At 47.5% G+C, this 23556-nt stretch overlaps 1 protein-coding gene and 1 long non-coding RNA gene across 2 annotated transcripts in view; one reads left to right on the forward strand and one right to left on the reverse strand.

The window, feature by feature from the left end:
• The window catches only part of LOC148125983 (uncharacterized), a 352312-nt gene that overhangs the window by 273783 nt on the left and 54973 nt on the right, over nucleotides 1-23556 (forward strand). The window lies entirely within an intron of this gene.
• Nucleotides 1-23556, reverse strand: part of DNMT3B (DNA methyltransferase 3 beta) — a 34666-nt gene that overhangs the window by 9448 nt on the left and 1662 nt on the right. The window contains exons 2-15 of the mRNA XM_087928692.1: nucleotides 22982-23082; nucleotides 22109-22270; nucleotides 20730-20882; nucleotides 20023-20148; nucleotides 17952-18110; nucleotides 17073-17180; nucleotides 15326-15467; nucleotides 14301-14432; nucleotides 13185-13229; nucleotides 11344-11423; nucleotides 9484-9596; nucleotides 7252-7435; nucleotides 4716-4800; nucleotides 844-989 (exon numbers count right to left, since the gene is read on the reverse strand). Of these exons, the coding sequence (XP_087784818.1) occupies nucleotides 844-989; nucleotides 4716-4800; nucleotides 7252-7435; nucleotides 9484-9596; nucleotides 11344-11423; nucleotides 13185-13229; nucleotides 14301-14432; nucleotides 15326-15467; nucleotides 17073-17180; nucleotides 17952-18110; nucleotides 20023-20148; nucleotides 20730-20882; nucleotides 22109-22270; nucleotides 22982-23082 (1736 nt within the window). The remainder of the gene's footprint in view (nucleotides 1-843; nucleotides 990-4715; nucleotides 4801-7251; nucleotides 7436-9483; nucleotides 9597-11343; nucleotides 11424-13184; nucleotides 13230-14300; nucleotides 14433-15325; nucleotides 15468-17072; nucleotides 17181-17951; nucleotides 18111-20022; nucleotides 20149-20729; nucleotides 20883-22108; nucleotides 22271-22981; nucleotides 23083-23556) is intronic.

Consider the following 23556-nt stretch of genomic DNA (forward strand, 5'->3'; position numbering starts at 1 on the left):
CAAGCTCAGAGTCCCTGCTTGGAATTAAATGAAGGTCACTGGGGCTCACTTGTTTTCTTGCAGATGTTTCATTGCTCAAAGCAGAAGTTATCGGCGCAAATAAGGGTTCACAGAATTAAAGCTCCACGGGAATCAAGAATGATTTGACTTAAGTCTGCTTGTCCCAAAAGTGCTTTTTTTTTTTCAAGAGACAACAGGACTTTCTGGTTTTTTTTCCTTTCGAAGACGTTTCGCTTCTCCTCCAAGAAGCTTCTTCGGCTCTGACTGGATGGTTGGGAAGGGAAGGATTGATACTCCTTGCAGGCAGCTGGTCATCTGCAACCTTTGAGAGGGTCCTTGAGGCCACGTGGAGATATGTATGTGTCCTCAGGGTCACCTGAATTTGGTGCAAATGGGTGTGGAACCTTCACCACATCCATTGCCATGAAAACATCCTGCAGCCAGGAAGGCTCCACAACCATCTGCACTACTCAGATCACCCTGAGGACACAGATAAAACCTCCAAGTGGCCTCAACGACCCTCTCAAAGGATGCAAATGACCAGCTGCCTGCAAGGAGCCTAAATCCTTCCCTTCCCCACCATTCAGTCAGAGCTGAAGAAGCTTCTTGAATGAGAAGCAAAACGTCTTCATGGAAAAAAACAGAAAGTCCAGTTGCCTCTTGAAAAATATAAATCACCTTTGGGCCAACCATGACCTGGAGGGCTAAGGATCTCCATAGACTCTTCGTCTGTTTGTGACTATGAAGGGATTCTAGGCTGCTGCCTCTTTTGACCCCTCCACCAGTAGCCCACCAATAACGTCCTGCCTTGAGACATGTAATCCCCAACGCCGGATTCCTTACGTGTCTCTTGGTGATGTTCCTAACGTCATGCACGTATCTGATGTTTCCTTCATGCCGCACTGTCCCCACCGAGATGGAGTCCTCGCAGATCTCCGAGGCGATGTATTTCTCCACCTTGATGCCGAGATCCCGCAGGACCAGGTAACCTGGGAAGGCAGAAAAGTCTGGGGTGACAAAAGGATCCCTTGGGAGGGCGTGGCGAGGCCTTACCGAAGAGCACTCAGACCGGGAAAAATCCACCTTGTGCTGCGCGAGGAGTGGGGGGGAGAAACGACGTGCCACCCTCACCTTCTCATGGTGACCCTGTAATATTTGTGCTTGTAAAACGCCACAAAATGATTCCTCCCCCCGGTACGCAAGTGTGCAGGTAGTCCTCGGTTTACGATCACAATGGAGCCCCCAAATTTAGGTCACTAAGCGAGATGGCTGCTGAGCGAATTCTGCCCCGTTTTACATCCTTTCTCGCCTCAGTTGCTACGTGAATCGCAGCAGTGATTAAGCAAGTCACACGGTCAAGTGAATCCAAATTCCCCCATTGACTTTGCCGGTGTTGTGGCCAGCTGGCAGCAGGTGTGGACATCTGAGGAAGAGCGAGGACTCAGGTGAGGGACCGGGACCATTAGGGAGTGGACTGCTGCCTTCGGAGATGGTGGGGGCTGGCAGCAGCAATGAGGAGGTTCCCGAGGAGACTGTGCCAAGTGCAAAGTATGCACGCAGGGCTGCTGGCAGGAAAGAGCAGTTACAACAGCACGGGCGACTCAGGAGTAAGGCTGCAAGGTGATGGCCCCTCCTTCAAGAAGGTAAAAGCCAGCTGTGAATTGGATGTTCTTTGCAGGAAGCAAAGACGTTTTGAAACTCAGCCTCATGGACATTACAGTATCTTAAGTTGATATTTGAAGACTCTTGTGGTGTGAACTATTTTTTATCTGTTTTTCTTGGCAGACTAGCACAGTTTTGGCGAGGCTCGTGCTTATCAAAGTTAATTAGTTTGCAGCAGCCTTTTAACCGAGGATTCATAAGACTCATTGAAAGGTTTCTGTTCCCTTTTGGTTCGTGTTGGTTTTATTGGAAAGGGGTTTGGGTCGGAACAGCTGGTCAGAAGGTCACAAAAAGGGGATCACAAGATCTCCCAGGACTCTGCGACCATCATAAAATACGAGTCGGTTGCCAAGCGCCTGAATTTTTCAACCTGCGGCCACAGGGGATGCTGCAACGGTCATTAAGTGTGAAAAATGGTCCTAAGCCCCTTTTTTTCAGGGCCGTTGTAACTTTTGAACAGTCACTAAATGAATCGTTGTAAGTCGAGGGCTACCTGCAGATAGGAGGAGATATACAGGTAGTCCTTGAACTTACGACAATCGAGCCCAAAATTTCCACTGCTAACGAGACGGCTGCTAAGTGACTTTTTTGTCCCGTTTTACGACTTTCCTTGCCCCCATTGTTAAAGCAATCACTGCAGTCGTTAAGTGAATCTGGCTTCCCCGTTGACCTTACTCATCAGGTGGTCACCAAAGGGGATTTCACGTAACCCTGGGATACCGTCATAAATACGAGTCAATGGCCCAGAGTTGAATTTTGATCTCGTGACTCCCAGGGAATGCTGCAGTGGTCGTAAGTGTGAAACAGTCCTAGCTTAAATCTTTTTTTCAGTGCCGTTGTAGCTTCAAACTGTTACTAAGTGAAGTTGAGGACTACCTGTACACACCAAATGAAATGACTATCAACCAAATGTAGTGAGATACAGGAAGGAAACAACGTGGTTGATAAAAGAAGGGAGAAGAAATCTTCTATATATATATAAAAAGCAAAATACCCCTCACGCATCATCACAAAATCTCCAGAACCGTCAAGCCTACAAACTTGAAATTTGGCACACAGGTTCCTCTTGGCTTCTAGGGGCTCACTAAGAAAGGATTTTTCGAAAAGACCATCATCAGTATTTCCTATATTATTATTATTATTATTATTATTATTATTATTATTATACACGCTCTGATGCTAAGGAGTTCTACTCCCCGTCCCCACCTGAAAAGAAATCTCTTCCAAAGGCAAAACACAAGCAGAGGAATTTCCGTTTCGGCTTTAGGACAGAACAGTTGAGCTAAGCCACGCCCAGGCTCCTTGCTGTCTCCTCCTTGCTCACCCAACCAAATACTCTTTCCGTTTCCAAACAGCCCTCAACTCTCTCACCCACTGACAGGACGCTAGCCCAGATGAATACCAATGGATGCTGGTAGGTAGAGGCAGAATTTTGGCCCCCTTATTTTCTTCCCCCCAAAAAACTACACCCCACCACATAGTTTCGTAGCGAAGGACAGGTATGCAGCTACTGATATATATATATGTGTGTGTGTGTGTGTGTGTGTGTGTGTGTGTGTGTGTGTGTGTGTGTGTATATATATATATAAATATATACACACACACACACACATACATACACACACACACACCCAAACTCTGTGGAGGAAGACGGGGATAGAAATGACGGTGGGCCTCGCCACCTTCCTCACAGCGGCTTGACTCGTTAAGAGTTGCACATTTCTCCAAATCTTTATACTCCCCAGTTCCATGAAGGCATCACTGCTAAAGGAGACTTTTATTTAGCGGGTGCGCAAAAAACAAAATGTTTAAAAAGCACATCGCAATAACGTTTCTCCATAAGCAGATAGGAAACTAGGCCCTCCGCTGACCAATCCATCAAAGGTACATGGGAGCCCTGGACGGTGCGACCCCAACGGACCCCGACATTTCTGTGCCCGAACACGACGGTTGTGAAGTGAGTTTTGCTCCCATTTTACAACCTCTCTTGTCCCAGTTGTTAAGTGAATCGCTGCCATTATGCAGTCGATAAGGGACTCAATCAGAATAGAGCTGGAAGGGGCCTCGGAGGTCATGTAGTCCAGCCCCCCGCTCAATCACTCAATCAGTATACAGCTGAAAGGGGCCTCGGAGGTCATGTAGTCCAGTCCCCCGCTCAATCCATCAATCAGAATAGAGCTGGAAGGGGCCTCGGAGGTCATGTAATCCAGCCTCCTGCTCAATCAATCAATCAGTATAGAGCTGAAAGGGGCCTAAGAGGTCATGTAGTCCAGCCTCCTGCTCAATCCATCAATCAGTATAGAGCTGAAAGGGGCCTCGGAGGTCATGTAGTCCAGCCTCCTGCTCAATCCATCAACCAGAATAGAGCTGGAAGGGGCCTTGGTGGTCATGTAGTCCACCCCCTTCTCAAGCAGGAGACCCTAAATCAGTGGTGGCTGACCTTTTGGGGCTCCTGTGCCGAAAATGGCATGTGCGCGTGCCAGCACCCAGAAGGCAATGCGCACAGGCCCCCCCATGCCCTCTCCGCATGTGTGCACGTTCTTTTCGGCCTCCCAGAGGCTTGAGGGAAGCCTCTGCAGTCTTTGGGGCTGAAAAATGTGCCGGTTTTCATCATTTCCTGTATTTCCGGAAATACAGGAAGTGATGAAACTGGCCTGGCTTCCCTCGAGCCTCTAGGAAGGAGGCCAAAAAAGGCTTCAAATTGGCCAAAACTCAGCTGTGAAGTGCACGCATGTGCAGTGAGGTAAGTCTGCCCGCAGCTCACATGCCGGCACAAATGTCTCTTCGTGCCACCTGTGGTACACGTGCCATAGGTTCACCATCACGGCCCTGGACCATTTCATCGTCCAATCTTTTCCTTAAAAAAAAACCTCCAGCGATGGGGCAACCCACAACTTCTGGTGGCAAGCCATTCCACCGGTGTATTGTCCTCACCGTTAAGGACTGAAGGAATGGGATTCCCTGTCTGGAGAACGCTAACCTGTCCCCCTCTTCTTCATGACCTCCCCACCTACCTGGGGGCATGGGTATGTGAGATCCGAGCAAGGACTCACCTGTAGCGATGCCGTCGAAGAGAGACAACACTCGGATGGCCTTCCGTTTTGTGGCTGGGATGGCAGGGTAGATTTTGGGTGCCTTCTGTGATGGGGTGAGAGGCAAAAACAAATGTATGTGACTGACACACACATACATACACACATGCACACAAACCTGCACCAGCAACTGTGTCCGTTTGTTACCACCGTAACCTTCTGACCCTCACGTAAATCTGGACAATTATCATTTCACCGACACTGCTCCGATTCAGGGGGAAACGTATAATATAGGCCCACGTGATGGCCAACCTATGGCTCGCGTGCCAGCGATGGAGTGCAGAGCCTTTTTTTGCGGGCACATGAGGCCCAACCAAACTTACCTGCCCTGCGCATGAGTGTGCCTCCCAGCTGATTTTCAGCCTGTTTGAGGCTGTTTTCACACACACACATACCCCTGAGGCGCAAGGGAAGCCTCTGCAGCCTCGGGACGCCGAAAAAACGGGCTTTCTGGAAATACCAGAAGGGACGAAACGGGCCCGTTTTTCGACCTCCCGAGGCTGCAGAGGCTTCCCTCGAGCTTCCAGGAGGGGGAAAAACAGCATCCCCCAGGCTCCACAGGCCCTCTGGAGGCTGAAAACGGGCACTTTGGTATTTCTGGAAGGCCCGGTTTTTTGGCCTCCTGAGGCTGCAGAGGCTTCCCTCACGCCTCAGATGGGACCAAAATCAGCTGGGAGACATGCGGATACGCAGTGCAGGCAAGGGGAAGGGGTGTTGTGCATGCATGCGCAGGGGGATGGGGCACATTGCATTGAGGGTGCCAGCATGCGTGCGCTTTCACCGCACAACAAAAAGGTCTGCCATCACTGATATACGTTGTCCTTAACCAGGGATGGGATTCTACCAGTTCGGACCAGTTTGAGCGAACCGGATGTTAAAGTTACATCTGGTTCTACGAACCGGTATTTCAACTGAGCGGCTGGCCCCGCCAACCCTGTCCCTGCGCGGAGGCTCTGGGAGGTGGGGAAATGGGCCTTCCAGAAGTCTGGAAACGGGCCTGTTTCTGGCTTCCGGTGGGCCTCCAGAGCCCGGGGGAGGCTGTTTTTGCCCTTCCAAAGGCAAACCTCTGAAGGCCCATCGAAAGCAAGCCGGAAACAGGAAGTTCTGGCAGGCCACGCCCGCCATGGCCATACCAACCCAGCAACTGGGCAGCAAACCGGTTGCTGGGCTTTTTAAAGCCCACCCCAAGCCTGGCATTTAGATCGTTACGGCATTGCGGTCATTAAGCAAGACGCCTGCGGGCTGCCTTGTCAAACAACCACAATCCCATCTGTCTCCCTGCTGGTTAAGCACGGAGCAAAAAAAAACAACTACAGGTTATAAAACTTGTACAATCGCAACTGTGCGCAAAATTTACGTTGCTAACATTGTGTGCCTGGCCCCATTTTATGGCCGATCTTGACACGGTTGTTAAGGGAATCGCTGCGAGTGTTAAGCAAGTAGCACATTTTCCTATCTTATCTAGGTTTGCCCTTTTCCACTTAACCACAAACCAGCTTCTGTGTTGTACGAGGGCTATCCACAAAATAGATTACGTTTTCGTCTGTAGCAAGAAGGGGCGGAGCTAGCGCGGCCATCTTTGGTCTGTGCGTCCGCCGCTCGGTCTGCATCTAGTCATGCTAGTGGGAGGTTCGTATCGTTGCCCGTTATTTCACAGCAAACGTTTGAATGTGTGCTGCAATTGAAAATCCTGCGAGTTGCGATCAGTGATAAGGTTTTTATTGGCAAAAAACCATAAACCAATTGAAATTTTAATTGGAAAGTTGAAAAACTAAGAAAAGCAATTCAGAACAAGCACAGAGGAAAGTTAAGCTCAAAAATTTTGTTCCAAGCCAGGTCTTCATCCTCAGAAACAAGTGGTAGTCACCCGGTGCAAGATCGGGGCTGCAGGGCGGATGAGGAAAAATCTCCCACTTGAAAGCATTCAGGACTTCTCGGGTGCGATTTGCTGTGTGTGTGGTCGGGCATTGTCATGCAAAAACAAAATTTTTGAGCTTAACTCAACTCTACGCTTGTTCTGAATTGCTTCTCTTCGTTTTTCAATTTTTCAATTAAAATTTCAATCGGTTCATGGTTTTTTGCCAACCAAAACCTTATCACTGATCGCACCTCACAACTCGCGGGATTTTCCATGGCAGCACACATTTCAAACGTTTGCTGTGAAATAACGGGCAAAGATACGAACCTCCCACTAGCACGACTATATGCAGACCGAGCGGCGGACGCACAGACCAAAGATGGCCGCGCTAGCTCCTCCCCTTCTTGCTACAGACGAAAACGTAATCTATTTTGTGGATAGCCCTCGTAAATGCACCAAGAGTGGAAGTTTTTAAGAAGAGATTGGATAACCATTTGTCTGAAGTGGTATAGGGTCTCCAGCATGAGCAGGGGGCTGGACTAGAAGACCTCTAAGGTCCCTTCCAACTCTGTTGTTCTGTTCTGGTCTGTTGTTGTTCTACTCTACTCTACTCCACTCTCTCTCCCTTCCCTTCCTTACGTATTCCTGCCCTTCCTCGTTGGTGAAAAACTCCTTCAGGCGTGTATTCCAATCCCGTCGTCGGAGCAGGACGCCGTAACGCTGTTGCGGCCGGCACATATAGCAGTTCCACGGCTCTTCCTTCCGGGCAGCTTCTGCCGTCCCCCGTCCCACCAAGGTGTTCAAACAGTCCACGCAAAAACAGCTGCAAAAGACGGGGGGAAATCTTAGAATCCACAACAAAGCCACGATGCCGTAGCCGACGCCCCCCCCATTGCACGACCGCAGCAGTCCTTGGCAGATGACCGCAGTTGAGCCCGCCAATCTCCATTGTCAAGGGAGAGACAGTCGTTAAGGGAGCGTTGGCCTGTTTTACAACCTCTCTTGCCACCGTCGTTAAAGCTAATCACAGTTGTGAAGGGAGTAACAGGGTTGTGAAGCGAATCTGAGATCTGGTCCATTGACTTGGCTTGTCATGACCCCGGGACACTGCGACTGTCATAAATGTGAGCTTAATTACAGGCTTAATTATTGTTGTAAGTCACTACTAGTTTCCAAGCTAACTTCAATAACAAAGACTGTCTGTCTTGTCTGTCTGTCTGTCTTTCTTTCTCTCTGTATATATACCTATCAACTATTATCAATCTGTTTGTCTATCCAGCCATCTATATCTATCTACCTACCTATTTTACATATCTCTCCATCTTTCATCTATCCATTATGTATATATCCCTTTCTATATCTATCATATCTATCCATCTATCAATCCATTATCTATCAATCCATTATCTTATCCTATTAACTATCAATCTATCTTATCATATCAACTATTATCAATCCGTCTGTCTTATCCATCTATCCATCTATATCTACCAACCTATTCTACATAATGTATCTTTCTCTATCTATCTATCTATCTATCTATCTATCTATCTATCTATCTATCTATCTATCTAATCTATCCATTATGTATATATCCATATTTCTATATCTATCATATCATCATCTGTCAATCCATTATCTATCTGTTTATCTATATATTTATCTTATCCTATCAACTATGAATCTGTCTATGTATCTTATCATATCAACTTTTTTATTTAATGCTTTATTCAGCTTTTTTTCCATTTATACATAATACCAATAGTTATTAAACAGTGCTGTGACATTATATATACACATTTATGTGTCCTATCATAACTTACAATACACAATACTTTCATACCCTCTTATCTATTATATACATTATTTACATCTTCTATTCTTATATCTGTTATCGATCCAAATAAACCATGTTTCCCATACTGCATTGTATATTGTGTCCGCTTTCCCTTTTAATTCCATAGTTAATTTATTCATTTCCACACACTCTAAAATATTTTTTTGTTATTAAGCTTTCAGGTGGTGTGGCGTTTTTCTTCCAGTGCTGAGCATATGAAATTCTTGCTGCTGTTAATATATGTAATATAAGATTATCATATCAATTTCTATCCTATCCTATCAACTATTATCAATCTGTCTATCCTTCCACCTATATCTATCTACTTATTCTACATAATGTATCTTTCTGTATCTGTCTGTCTGTCTGACAATCTATCTCTATTATCTATCCATTATGTACATACCCATCTCTCTATCTCTATCATCATATCATCCTTTTTATTAATTGGCATCCTTCACTCAAGAGCCGATGGTTTATCGTGCTCTGAAAAGAGGTCCTAAAAGAGCATCTAGTGTGGCTAAAAAGGCTAATTCGAGAGGGGCAAATCCCTTCCACACTGAAGACAGATACAGTCCGTCCCCTGTCCAGCCCCCGGATTTCGCTGGTTCCGGGACTGACCCTTGGCCTCAGCTGGTCCAATGATTGTCTCTTCTTCGAACTGGAGAAGGCCATGCTGGGTGTTCTCCAATTCATCTTCGTATCATCTATCCATCTATCTATCAATTATCTATCTATCTATCTATCTATCTATCTATCTATCTATCTATCTATCTATCCATCCATCCATCCATCCATCCATCCATCCATCCATCCATCCATATCTCTATCAATCTAGTTTATCATATCAACTATCTATCCTGTCTGTCTGTAAATACATCCATCTATCCACATCTATCTATCAATCCATCATTATATCAACAATCTATCCATCCATCCATCTAATCCTATCAACTATCTAACTACTCATTATCTATCCAGCTAGCTATCTCCTTTCTTCACTTTCTCCAGTGACCAGTGGAGGAATTACCCACCTGAAACAACTGGCACTGTCACAGAGAAGTAACTCGCTGCCTTCACAGCAGATGGTGCAGTACGTCTGGTATCCATCGTCATCATACATGTAGAAAAGTTCCAGAAAGCGATCCTAGGAGACAAACAGGACACATATGACATGAAGAAAAGACAAGAAAACTGGCATTTTTTGCCCGGTTTTACATGTGGCACTGCAGACCAGACTTCCCTGTGATGACCCAGGGTGGGATACAAATTAAACACAGTCACAAAAACAGGTGAAGCCCCTTTTATTCCTTCACTTTGCTTCAAAACTCCAAATATCCTTGACTGGAGACAAAAAACTCCCCCACGAGCAGTTATGAAAAGGAGGAACTGCTATACCAAATAAAAAACTAGACCTCACTGATGATCCTCACCTTGGAGTTCTCATATCTAACGACCTAAGCGCCAGAGCTCACTGTAACAGCATTGCCAAAAAGGCATTAAGAGTTGTAAATCTAATCTTACGAAGCTTCTCCTCCGGATATATTGAATTGCTAACTAGAGCATACAAAGCCTTCGCTAGACCAATACTCGAATACAGCTCATCAGTCTGGAATCCGCACTGTATATCAGACATTAATACAATCAAGCGAGTCCAGAAGTATTTCACGAGAAGAGTTACTACACTCCTCTGCTCGCAACAGAATACCCTACATCACCAGACTTGAAATTTTGGGCTTGGACAACCTTGAACTATGCTGCCTACAGTTGGAATTAAGTGTAGCACACAAAATTATCTGCTACAATGTCCTACATGTCAATGACTACTTCAGCTTCAACCGCAACAATACAAGAGCACACAACAGATACAAACTCAATGTAAACCGCTTCAAACTTGATTGCAGAAAGTACGACTTCAGCAACAGAGGGGTCAATGCCTGGAATGCCCTACCTGACTCTGTTGTTACATCCTCTAACCCCCTCACTCCTTTAACCTCAAGCTAACCACTATTGACCTCACCCCATTCCTAAGAGGTCTGTAAGTGCACCATCGTGCCTACCATCCCTGTCCTATTGTCCCCATTTATCCGTACCTATTTCCTATGTGCTTACTCGTGTTTATAGTTATACCTATGATCTTGTAAGCGATTGACAAATCAAATAAACAAATAAAAATAAATAAATAAATTATAAGAGTAAAAACAACACAAACCGCACTGAAGCGATTAAGGGAACCAGGCAAGGTTCCCTTGAAGACGTCCACGGATATTGGAACACACACTGGGAAGGACACCAAACTCAAGAGAGGAATGACAGACTAGAGATATTTCCATGCTTTGTTTCCAGCACTGGCCCATACGCATGTTCGTCCCAGTTCTCACAGCTGCAGCCCATGAAGGGGATCAAGGCCCTTTCCTCCCCTGTAGACCAGGCCATTCACGTCTCTCCCTTATCCCTTCCTCCCTGTGTGCCCTAGGATGGAGAGGGGATGGGCCTGGGTCCTCCTCTGACTGCCCAGCCGGCCTCTGCCCTTCCCCAGCCTCCTCCACAACCTCTGGAGCCACACTTCCATTCCCTGTCGGCGGTTCCTCCTCTCCCTCGGAGTCAGTCCCCAACAGGGGCATGACGCTTCCCTAACCATTTGAGGTGGGCAGCGAAGTAGATCGAAATAACAAATCAAACGAGCTTCTAAAAGCCGAAATTTTAGGAAAGGATCCGCGATCTTTTTTTTTTTTTTAGGATTTTCCTGCCACAAAGAAGCATCATCATCCTATCGAGATGAGGCTGCAGCTGACAAAAAGTTGAACCATCCCAAGTCCTGCCTTGGCCAAGCAAACGGATTTACCTGATGCCAGGTGAAAGCACTGCCCCTGCCCACCTCGTGCCCAACTTACCTGGCACGTCCTGCAAAGTCCCCCTTCAAAGAGTGGGTGGTCAGTCACCGGGTTCTTCTTCCCACAGGACAGGCAGCTGTCTGTTCAAAGAGAGTTCAGGATATAGAGTCCCCACTATAAGCAATCCTATAGGCTTGCCTTCTCAACTGGCTGCTCCCCATATGTTCTGGACTTCAACTCCCAGAATCCACCAGGGCACTGACTTTAGCCAATCTCCAGCACCAGTCAAGTAAAAGAACTTAAAAACCTGTTTCATTCATTTTGGAAGGTTGGGGTTCTGAGGCTTTTAGGAACAGCCACATATCACCCCCTTTTTCCCCACATCTCTTGCCTGCTCCCCAAAACTAAACAGGCCTAGAGAAATAGGTGGTGACTGTGTAGTTGAATATAAACTCGACCCCTTTAAGTCCTGGGCACTTCGACTCCCAGAATTCCTAAGTCAGCTGCCTAGATCGGGGCTTCTCAAACCTTTTAAGATGGCTAGACTTCAACTCCCAGAATCCCCCAGCCTGCATAATCAGCTGCCTAGACTGGCGCTTCTCGAACCTTTTTAAGCTTTGTGGACTTCAGCTCCCAGAATCCCCCAGCCTGCATAATCAGCTGCCTAGACTGGTGTTTCTCGAACCTTTTTAAGCTTTGTGGACTCCAACTCCCAGAATCCCCCAGCCGGCTGCCTACAACAGTGTTTCTCAAACCTCCTTAAAATAGGTAGACTTCAACTCCCAGAATTCCTCCGCCAGCATAGTCAGCGGTCTTAAGCCAGTCTTTAAGATGGATGGACTTCAACTCTCATTTAGCATTTGTGTGATTTGATTTAGTGTGGTGTTTTCCAATCTTCGCAACCTGAAGAGGAGTGCACTTCAACTCCCAGAATTCCCCAGCCTGCATAGTCAGCTGCCTAGACCGGTGTTTCTCAAACCTTTTTAGGCTTTGTGGACTTCAACTCCCAGAATCCCCCAGCCAGCTGCCTACAGCAGTGTTTCTCAAACCTCCTTCAGACGGGGAGACTTCAACTCCCAGAATTCCTCAGACAGCTGCCTAGATCGGTGTTTCTCAAACCCCAAGATGGCTGGACTTCATCTCCCAGAATTCCCCAGCTGGCTCGGGAATTCTGGGAGTTGAAGTCCAGCCATCTTAAAGGGACCAAATTTGAGGAACCCTGATTTAGATGTTACCCATTATCAAAACATGGAAACAATCCATTCTTTTGAGCCCAGATGCCAAGAAAGTAAGTGATTTTCCACCTTCCAAAACAGAGGAAAGGAACTCAAAAGTTTCCAGAAGACGCAAACTAGCACTTGTATAATGACTCAGACCCATGGCTGAATTTCTGGTCGGCCACATCTCCAGGAAGGAAGTATTTTCCATGGGACTTCCACCCGCCCCCTCCAACACCAGCCCACCCGATACAAGCGGTCCTTGACTTATGACCACAATTGAACACAGCATTTCCGTTGCTAAGTGAGACAGTGTGTTGAATGAGGTTTGCTCACTTTTTTTGGCAACCTTTCTTGGCCAGGGATGTTAAGCGAAACCCTGCAGTGGGTTAAGTGAGTGAGACGGTCGTTAAGTGAATCTGGCTTCCCCATTGGCTTGGCTCGCCAGACAATTGCAAAAGGAGGGATCGCGTGAACCCAGGGATGCCGCGACCGTCGTAAATACGAGTCCGTGGCCAAGTGGCTGGATTTTGACCGTTATGGCCACGGGGAAATGCTGCTGTGGAAAAAACGGTCCTGGTGCCACTTTTTTTCGGTGCCATTGTAACTCGGAACAGTCACTAAACAAGCAGTTGTAAGTGGGCGGACTACTTGTACGCTCTGAAGGACAAAGAGGCTGCTTACCTTCCAAGCTAGTTTTGTTATTTTTGGCTTCAGAAACCATCCATTCTGCAAAACGATCACAAAACACGTTTGGTAAGCAACTGATGGGAGATGTGCAAGGAAAGGACTCCCCCAGCCCCCCAAGCAGGGGTGGGCTTCAAATAATTTAACAACTGGTTCTCGGGCCCGGTTGCTGGGTGGGCGTGGCCATGGTGGGCAGGGCCTAGTCTGCAAGAAAACTACCGAGCTCAGAGCCCTAAGAACCCCACAGTCGTCGTCCTCCTCCTCTTCCTCCTCTCTACAAAACCCCCTTCCTTCTAGCACTGATGATGTTCCCTAGTAGGGCGATGAAACGTCCGCAAGCATTGGCCCTAGTCAGCCTCCTGCACCACCCTGGGAGCGAAAACAGGCTGCAGGGGTGGCAGTTTTCACCCTCCCCGGGCTCCGGAGGCTCTCTGGAGGCCAGAAACGGACCTATTTCTGGCCTCCAGAACTTCCGGGAGGCCCATTTTTCACCCTCCCCGGGCTCCGGAGGCTCTCTGGAAGCCAGAAATGGACCAATTTCTGGCCTCCAGAACTTCCGGGAGACCCATTTTTCACCCTCCTCGGGCTCCGGAGGCTCTCTGGAAGCCAGAAACGGACCTATTTCTGGCCTCCAGAACTTCCGGGAGGCCCATTTTTCACCCTCCCCGGGCTCCGGAGGCTTTCCTTGAGTCTCTGAAAGGCCATTTTCGCTCTCCCTAGGCTCTGGAGGATCTCAGGGAGGCTGAAAACGGGCCCCTTCTGAAACTTCCAGCAGGCCTGGTTCTTTTGTCCTCCCTGAGCCTCCACACGGGCCCTACGCTTACCTGTGATCCAAAACGGACCCTGTGGGGGAGTCCTAGGAGAGGAGGGGTGGGATTTGCCAGTTCACCAAACTGGCCATAAAATTTAACAACCGGTTCTCCCAAACCAGTGCGAACCGGTAGCAGCCCACCCACTGCACCCCAAAGGGGCATCTCTAAAAGATCTCCCCACAACTTCTGGGTACAACATGCATGGATCTTTCCCGCCAAAGGATCCGATAGATGCTGGAGCCCCCTCCCCGCCCCTCCCCGCCAGTCCTTGTTGAAGTCACACACACACACACACACACACCTCTGGATCGGTTCTCGGGTGTCTCCTTACTGTTGGTACTGCTAGACCCATTGGTCTTAGGTCGCTTGGGTGGCGGCGCAGGATCTGGGGGGCTCGAGTCCTCTATGATGATGGTGGGAAACGGTTTAACATCTGCCAAAAATAGATCGCTGTTGTAACTTTGAACGGACATTAAACAAATTGTTGTAAGCGGAGCGCTATCTGTGATTCTTACTGTCTATAATTGCCTATAATCAATTCCTTCAGAAATGGTAATAATCAATAAGATATTTGTATGCGCTGAAATGGACAGATTGACAGTGTTATTGAAAAACAAGAAAGGAGAGTATTATAAAATATGGGATAGTTTGGTACAAATGCTTAAGGAGAAGACGCAAAGACGTCAAATGATAATGTATGAGAAAGTACAAAGTAATATTATATATATGTGTGTGTGTATGTGTGTGTAAATAAATATATATATGCATTTAGGTACAACAATGTTTAGAATGAGGAAGAATTTAATATAGCACTGGATAATATAAATGTTAATAACTATCGTAAACACTGTTACAGTATCGTTGCAAAATGTGGAAATTTGTTTTTAATTGTTGAAACATTGAATAAATAAATTATTTTTAAAAAAATTCCTACTGCCTGTAATTTGCCTATAATCCATTCCCAATATCACTTTTAGTCATACAATCAATTCCCAATAATCGCCTATCATCGTATCATCACCTATACTCAATTCCCAACACCCATCATCCCCTTCTTTTAATGACCCCATAATCCCTTGCGGGTCGGAGTCTGGGCAACTGAATGGAGCTGAATGTTTCACTGGCCGGATGCCCTTCCTGCTGCCGATGCGGAGTTATATTCAGTGGATATATCCTCATTGTACCCAGAGAGATACCCCAAAAACCCAGGTGAGCAAATGTAACCAATCTTGGCATCCCTGCTTCCCAGCCTGCAGGGTTACAGCCCACAATCCCGCTGCCCTTTGCTAGGGAAGCCCAGGGCGGGGTGGGGGGTGGGGGTCTTACCTAATGTCTTGGGGGGTCTTAGCCCCTTCTCTCCCATGGGCTTGAATCCCTGGTTGGCCCAGTCCATCATGGGTTTCAGCTTCTCATCCAGAGATTCCCCGGTAACGGTGGAGAAGGTCTTCTCCGCTCGGCTGCTTGCAACCTGCAACGCACAAGAATTTTGGTCACAGCAGGATTGGGGCTGGGGGCCGCAGAGCTGGAGGAAATGCCCAGAAGCCCCTTCTCCATTCACCAGGCCATCGACTATGCAAAAATTCTATGGTGGATCTGCTCAAATCCCACCCAGGGAAGGGTCCCAGCCTGGAGCATGGATGGGTTTGGAAGCCCACCTGGAGTGATTTGGATTTGGCAGTGTACACACACACAGACACACACGCACACAACTCTCACAAAAGTATTTATCAGCAAATGAGGGGAAGGAATGTCCCTTCGAGGGCAATCAAGGGCGATTTTTACTGCAGCCATGTACAGCTGTAGCTCTGGGTTGAACTGTGGGGGTCCTTAGCTGCTCTCTGATGTTTGGATGCTTTCTGGCAGACATTTCACGACCCAACTGGGGAACATCCTCACGGCGAGGAGGAGGAGGAGGAGGAGGACTGTGGGGGTCCTTAGAGCTCTCTGAGCTTGGTAGTTTTCTTGCAGACCTTTAATTACCCAACTAGGGAACATCATCAGTTCTGTCAGAAGGGGAGGAGGAGGATGGAGGATGGAGGATGGAGGATGGAGGGGAGGAGGAGGAGGAGGAGGAGGAGGAGGAGGAGGAGGAGGAGGAGGAGGAGGAACGACGACAAATATGGGGTCCTTAGGGCTCTCTGAGCTTGGTAGTTTTCTTGCAGACCTTTAATTACCCAACTAGGGAACATCATCAGTTCTGTCAGAAGGGGGGAGGAGGATGGAGGAGGAGGAGGAGGAGGAGGAGGAGGACGACTATGGGGTCGTTCAGGGCTCTCTGAGCTTGTTAGTTTTCTTTCAGACCTTTAATTACCCTACTAGGGCACATTATCAGTTCTGTCAGAAGGGGAGGAGGAGGATGGAGGAGGTGGAGGTAGAGGAAGAGGAAGAGGAGGAGGAGGAAGAGGAGGAGAATGACTATGGGGTCCTTGGTGCTGTCTTATTCCCTTGCAGACATTTCCATAACCCAACTAGGTGACATCATCAGTGCTAGAACGGAGTTTACTTCCTATTTATATACTAGAGACTTGCTCTGTTCTTCTTGGCGGGAATATTTTATGTATTTATTTGTATCCTGCCTTTTATTATTTTTTACAAATAAATCCAGGGGGCTTTCTTTGCCCAATGTATTTTTCCTCCTCTTACTTTCCATCTATCATCTGGCTGGGCTATTGAACGACTGCAAGAAAACAGCCAAGCTCAGAGAGCACCAACGTCCCTATCCTCCCAGCACTGATGATATTCCCTAGTTGGGTCATGAAACGTCTGGAAGAAAACAGCCAAGCTCAGAAATCACCAAAGTCCCTCTCCTCCTCTTCCTCCTCTCCCCCCCCCCTCTCTACATTACACATATCCCTCTTCCTCCAAGCACTGATGATATTCCCTAGTTGGGTCATGAAACATCTGCAAGAGAACCAGAGGACACCAATGACTCCACAGATGCTACTTTGGTGGCAGCTGGCCTACAGCGACCCACGCTGTCACCCTGATGGGCCTCACCCCTGTCCTTTCCCACACAGGATAAGCCACCATCTTCTCCGCTAAGCCAACTTTCCACACCCCATCCCATTCTTACCTCCAAAACGTGGAGAATGGATTGTCGGTAGGACACCAACTTCTGAAACGTGGTAGGGTTGAAATGTTCCCGGAAATATACCAGCCCCACCAGTTTGTCAGTGGAGATCTGCAACAATAGCAATAGTGTCAGGATTCCAGCGATCGCCCTGATGAAATCATGATTCTCGAGCCAAACTTCAAAAAGCTTCAAAGGATTTATTAGAGGCGACATTCTGGCCCTGCCCTGCCTGAAGCCAACTCTGGCCTACATAATTTACACTCCCTTGGGACCCTGTTCCCCCCCCCCGGGGGGGTCTCCTAAACCAGATTCTCCCATTGAGCACCTTCATGGGCTGGGTGTCATCAATCACATTCTCCAATTAAATATATTCGCGGGCAAAAGCTCTGGTAGTTTAGTTACAACCTTTTAAAGATAAAGAGTTGGAATGTACTTCCGCTTCCAAACTGCTGCACGGCTCTTCCAGGTTTCCTTCCTCCCCCCACCTTTTTTTTAAAATGGCAACTACTAAAACAGGCATAGGAATGTTTGATGAGTTGACAATAGCACTTAGATTTATATAAGCAGTTTACAGAGTCAACCTCTTGCCCCCAACAATCTGGGTCCTCATTTTACCGACCTCAGCGGGACGAAAGACTGAGTCAACTTTTGGAAGGAAGGAAGGAAGGAAGGAAGGAAGGAAGGAAGGAAGGAAGGAAGGAAGGAGGACACCGCAAAAACAAGTGATCCATAAACCATCATTCGTGGTTTAACATCTCTGAACCCAGCTAGTTGCCTCTGATTCCACAAACTACAGCTTAAGAAAATGGTAGACGGGAGAGTAAGACGGGAGAGCCAAAGAGACTGACCATCTTCTCTCTGCCGTCCTTCCACGCTTACCTCCGAAAACTTTCCATCCCCAAACCATTTCACCCAGCGCATGCCGGGGGCCGCCTGGCGGTTGGAATTGGTCCTCCAGGACACCACAATAGCCGGCCACCAAGAGAAACCTTTGATCTTCCCCCAGACCAGTTCCCCGATTCCAAAGCCTTTCCCGTCCTGTGAATCGAACAGAAAAAAGAGGAAGGTTGAACAGGTTAGGGTGAGGGGCACGGGTGGGCTTCCAAAAATTTAGCAACCATTTCTCTGCCTGGTTGCTGGCTGGGGGTGGCCATGGTGGAGGTGGCCTAGTCGGCCCCCCTGCATCACCCTGGCCTGGGAGCAAAATCACCCAGCTGGTTTTTTGTGCCTAAGGTGGGACTAGAACTCACAGTCACCTGGTGATTGGCTCAAAGTTACTCAGCCATGTTCATGCCTAAGACAGGACTAGAACTCACAGTCACCTAGTGATAGGCTCAAAGTCACCCAGCCAGCTTTCATGCCTAAGGCAGGGCTAGAACTCAGTCACCTGGTGATTGGCCCAAAGTTATTCAGCCACTTTCATACCTAAGACAAGACTAGAACTCACTGTGTGTCCTGGTGATTGGCCCAAAGTTAGCCAGCCAGCTTTCATGCCTAAGACAGGACTAGAACTCACAGTCACCTGGTGATTGGCCCAAAGTCATCCAGCTGGCTTTTATGCCTAAGATCGGACTAGAACTCACAGTCACCTGGTGATTGGCCCAAAGTTAGCCAGCCAGCTTTCATGCCTAAGGGGACTACTAGGACTCACTATATATCTCCCGCTTTCTAGCCTAGTGCCTAAACCACTAGCCCAAACTGACTCTCTTTATCAACCCTTGGGAAGAGTTTACAACAGAACGTACAAAATTCAGTCGATTATTCCCTTTAAAATGAGGCAGCTTCTATCCCAGGGCAGGACCTCTATGGAATTCTACTGCATAGTGCAATATTAGTGCAATATCAGAGATTTTCAATTCATTGTGTAGAATGTGAAGGATGTGTGTTTGTGTTTATTTTCATGGTCATGATGTACACTGAAGATGGTATTTAATTTTGTTGTACGAGGTGCAAGGACAATAAAGTAAAGTAAACTAGGACCCTGCATATCAGAACAACTAGACACAAGGGGAGTTTTTCCCCTAACGCCATCACTCTGCTAAATAACTCATTCCCTCAACAGTGTCCAACTATTTACAAAGTCTGCACTACTATTACTATTAATCTTCCCATTACTCCTTATCACTCATCCCCTCCCACTTGTGACTCTATGACTGTAACTTTGTCGCTTATATCCTTACGATTTATACTGACTGTTTCCTAATACGATTTGATGGCTTATTGTGCCCTATGACTATTATTAAGTGTTGTAGCTGATGATTCTGGACTCTTGATGAATGTATCTTTTCTTTTAATGAACACTGAGAGCACTTGCACTAAAGACAAATTCCTTGTGTGTCCCAATCACACTTGGCCAATAAAGAATTCAATTCTATTCTATTCTATTTTCTACTTTATTCAATACTCTATACTCTATTCTATTCTATTCTATCCTATCCTATCCTATTCCATTCCATTCTTTCTGTTCTATTCTATGCTATGCTATATCCTATGTTGTATTCTATTCTATTCCATATTTTCTCTTCCCTTCCCTTCCATTTCATTCCATATTTTCTATTCTAGTCTGTAATTCCATTCAATTCTCTATATTCTACATTCTATTCTATTCCACCCCATATTTTCTATTCTATTCTATTCCTATTCTTTTCTATTTCTATTTCTATTCCATTCCATAATTTCTATTCTATTCTATTCTATTCTATTCTATTCTATTCTATTCTATTCTATTCTATTCTATTCTATTCTATTCTACACTATGCTATTCTATGTTGTATTCAATTCTATTCCATATTTTCTCTTCTCTTCCCTTCCATTTCATTCCATATTTTCTATTCTGTTCTATTCTATTCTATTCTATTTCTATTTCTATTTCTATTCTACCGGCAGACTAACTTAATACAAGTGTCTCCTTTAATTCCCTCCCAAAGCCCACCCAGGACCTCACTCCCACCTGATACTCTGGCATCCTTCTTGCTGGTCGATAGTCACAACCATTTTGGACCTCGGTATTCTCCTGCTGCCTGGAATTCTCTTCCGAGTAGTTTATCGGGATAAATCCAGAAATCCTTTTGGAGTGCTGGAAAGGAAGGGAAAACTGAGTCCCCCGTGCAGAAAAGAGGTGGAAGGAGCGGCCCTCGAACCAAGAAACAGACGGTCCTTGCATACACCAAGAAAACTCCAACCGTGGCAATTTTGAGCCCTTGTGGATGTCAACTCCCAGAATTCCCCAGCCGGCTATGCTAGAAACTACAACTCACTGTCTCCTGGTGACTGGCCCAAAGTCACCCAACTGGCTTTTGTATCTAGGATAGGACTAGAATTCACATCTCCTGGTGATGGGCCGAGTGACCCAGCCAGCTTTTACGCCTAAGGCAGAACTAGAACTCAGATCTCCTGGCGATTGGCCCAAAGTCACCCAGCCGACTTTCAAACCATGACAGTTTGATCACGTGACCACGGGGGACCCTGCGATGGTCATAAGTGTGAAAAATGGTCCCAAGTCATTTTTTTTTCCCCCAGTGCCTGTTGTAACTTCAAACAGTTGCTAAACGAACCGTCGTTAAGTCAAGGACTACCCGTATTTTTCTTCTTTGCTTTTGGCAGCGAGTTTTGAATGAAAAAACAAAACAAAACCCAAACAGATAGAAGACCCCCTACCCGGATTTTGTGCCGTTCCTTGAAGCCTTCTATGCTTTCCATGTCGTCTTTGACTTTCTTCTCCTGCGAAACGGGCCCCGCCTGGAAGACGATCCGGGGCGCCGGTTTCTGTCTCAGGCTCTTCTCCCAGCCAGGGCTTCCTCGTACCGGGACCTGGGACCACCCCCACACACCCCAAGGGGAGGAAAGTGTCAGGATCCAAGGGTCCGTTTCTTCCGTAAGGACCCCCAACCCAAGAGGAGACTTTGAAAGGCTATCCTTTCTCTCATCAGAAACGGAAAGGTTGAGCCCCCAAAACCGTCACTCCCAAAAAAGAAATACATTTTCCAATGCCCCCCACCCAAATCCATTAATTACAGGCATATTTCTTTAATTTATACCCCACCTTTAGTATTTTTATGAACAATTCAAGCCAGGGAACGTATTCGATGCACACCTTCCTCCTGCTTGTCAACTAAAAAAATATTCCTTTGGTCTTTTTTAGTTGCCAGAAAAAGGGAGTGGGAGAAAGCAGTGCATTCCTTAAATGCCTCAGATAATCGTCTTCGCAGCCGAAGCTGTTGGCGCGCAAGATTATTACTGCAGAGGATGATTGATGACTCTTGGCTATGGATGTGTCTCATTGGACAATATAATCTGGTGGTGGTGGGGAGGCCAGAATCAAGGGTGAACTGAATGATGTGTCAGTCGGCTGCAGCCAGGAAACATCGACATATCAACTCCTCATAAATCAATCTTTGTTTACTCCAAGAGACGTGGCCAGAGACTTGTGATTTGAACGGGGGCGCACGTTGGAGCCCTGACACTGTTTTTTTTCCCACAAAAACAACCCTGTGAGGGCTGGGCTGAGAGAGAGAGAGGGACTGGTCCAAGTCACCTAGCCGGCTTTCACGCCTAAGGCAGAACTAGAACTCACATCTACTGTTTCCAGCTTCCGGAGGGCCTCCAGAGCTCAGGAAGGCTGTTTTCGCCCTCCCAGAAGCCCGAGGGAAGCCTCCGGACTCTGGGGGAAGACAATAAAAATGACCCTCCCAGAAGTTCCGGTAGGCCAAGCCCACCATGGCTTGGCCCACCCGGCAACCAGGCAGGGAACCAGGTGCTGGGATTTTGGAATTCCCACCCTTTCACGGCTAAGGCAGAACTAGAACTCACATCTCCTGGGGAATTGGCCTAAAGTCACCCAGCCGGCTTTCGGATCGTGGCAAATATGAAACCGTGGCCTAAACGTCTGAATTTTGATCACGTGACCACGGGGACGCTTCAACGGTCGTCAGTGTGAAACCCGGTCCTCGTAAGTCGAGGACTACCTGAATATTTCTTCTTTTGCTTTTTGCAATGGGTTTTGAATTAAAAAAACCAAACAGAGAGAAGACCCCTACCCGGATTTTGTGCCGTTCCTTGAAGCCTTCTATGCTTTCCACTTCCTCTTTGACTTTCTTCTCCTGAGAGACGGGCCCCGCCTGGAAGACGATCCGGCGGGCTGGTTTCTGTCTCAGGCTGTTCTCCCAGCCAGAGCTTCCCCGTACCGGGACCTGGGACCCCTGAGGGGGGAAAAGTGTCAGGATCCGAGGGTCCATTTCTTCCATAAGGACCCCAGACAAGAGAAGACTTTTAAATGCTATTCTTTCTCTCATCAGAAACTCACAAGACTCCTGGGGATTGGCCCAAAGTCACCCAGCTGGCTTTCATGCCTAAGGCAGGACTAGAACTCCCCGTCTCCTGGTGATTGGCCCAAAGTCATTCGGTTGGCTTTCATGTGTAAGGCGGGACTAGAACTCCCCGTCTCCTGGTGATTGGCCCAAAATCACCCAGCTGGCTTTCATGCCTAAGGTGGGACTAGAACTCACAGACTCCTAGTGATTGGCCCAAAGTCACCCAGCTGGATTTCATGCCTAAGGCGAGACTAGAACTCACCGTCTCCTGTTGATTGGCCCAAAATCACCCAGCTGGCTTTCATGCCTAAAGTGGGACTAGAACTCACAGACTCCTAGTGATTGGCCCAAAGTCACCCAGCTGGATTTCATGCCTAAGGCGGGACTAGAACTCACCGTCTCCTGTTGATTGGCCCAAAGTCACCCAGCTAGATTTCATGCCTAAGGCAGGACTAGAACTCACGGTCTCCTGGTGATTGGCCCAAAGTCACCCAGCCGGCTTTCATGTCTAAGGCGGGACTAGAACTCCCCGACTCCTTCTCTAGCCTAGTGCCTTAACCCGTGACTAGATCAAATTAGCACATCCTGTTCTTGGCTCACCTCCCGGGCTTGTTTGGGGATGTCATCAGCCTCCTCTTCTTCCTCCTCCTCCTCTTCCTCGTCCTTTATCCCAGAGGTCACGCTTTCCGTCTGATTGGCATCTGTGCAAAGGAAGCGTCCGTCACTAAGAGGGAGGTGATTTCCCTTCTGCAGAAACCCCCAACAGCTTCCCAGTTCTAAGCCCATTCAGGAATTTGGCTTCTCCAAAAGGATTTCAGCCCCGGAATTCCCCACGCCTGCCTGCCTGAGGCCCAGCCCGGCACCCAAAACATCTCCAGGTGGTCTCCCATCCTTCTCTTCACCCTCTCTGCAACTGCAGACGTCTCATTCTGACGCCCGTCAGAGGCTCCCACGTGCCTCCGTCTATCTGCGGGCCCCTGGCCAAGCAAGAGCAGCCTTTCCTGGGTTTACAAAATGGAGGCGGCCCTCGACTTTACGACCACCTCTGTCACTAAGGGAAATGGCCATCATCTGACTCACACCCAATTTTATCACCTTTTATGCAGCTGTCGTTAAAGCGAAGAAAGGCTGTGAAATTGGGTGCGATAATTCACCGTCTCGCTAAAAGGTCTGGT

The sequence above is a fragment of the Pseudonaja textilis genome, chromosome 3 (genome assembly GCF_049901715.1).
Source record: "Pseudonaja textilis isolate UNSWEBS1 chromosome 3, rPseTex1.2, whole genome shotgun sequence".
NCBI classification, from domain to species: Eukaryota; Metazoa; Chordata; class Lepidosauria; order Squamata; family Elapidae; genus Pseudonaja; species Pseudonaja textilis.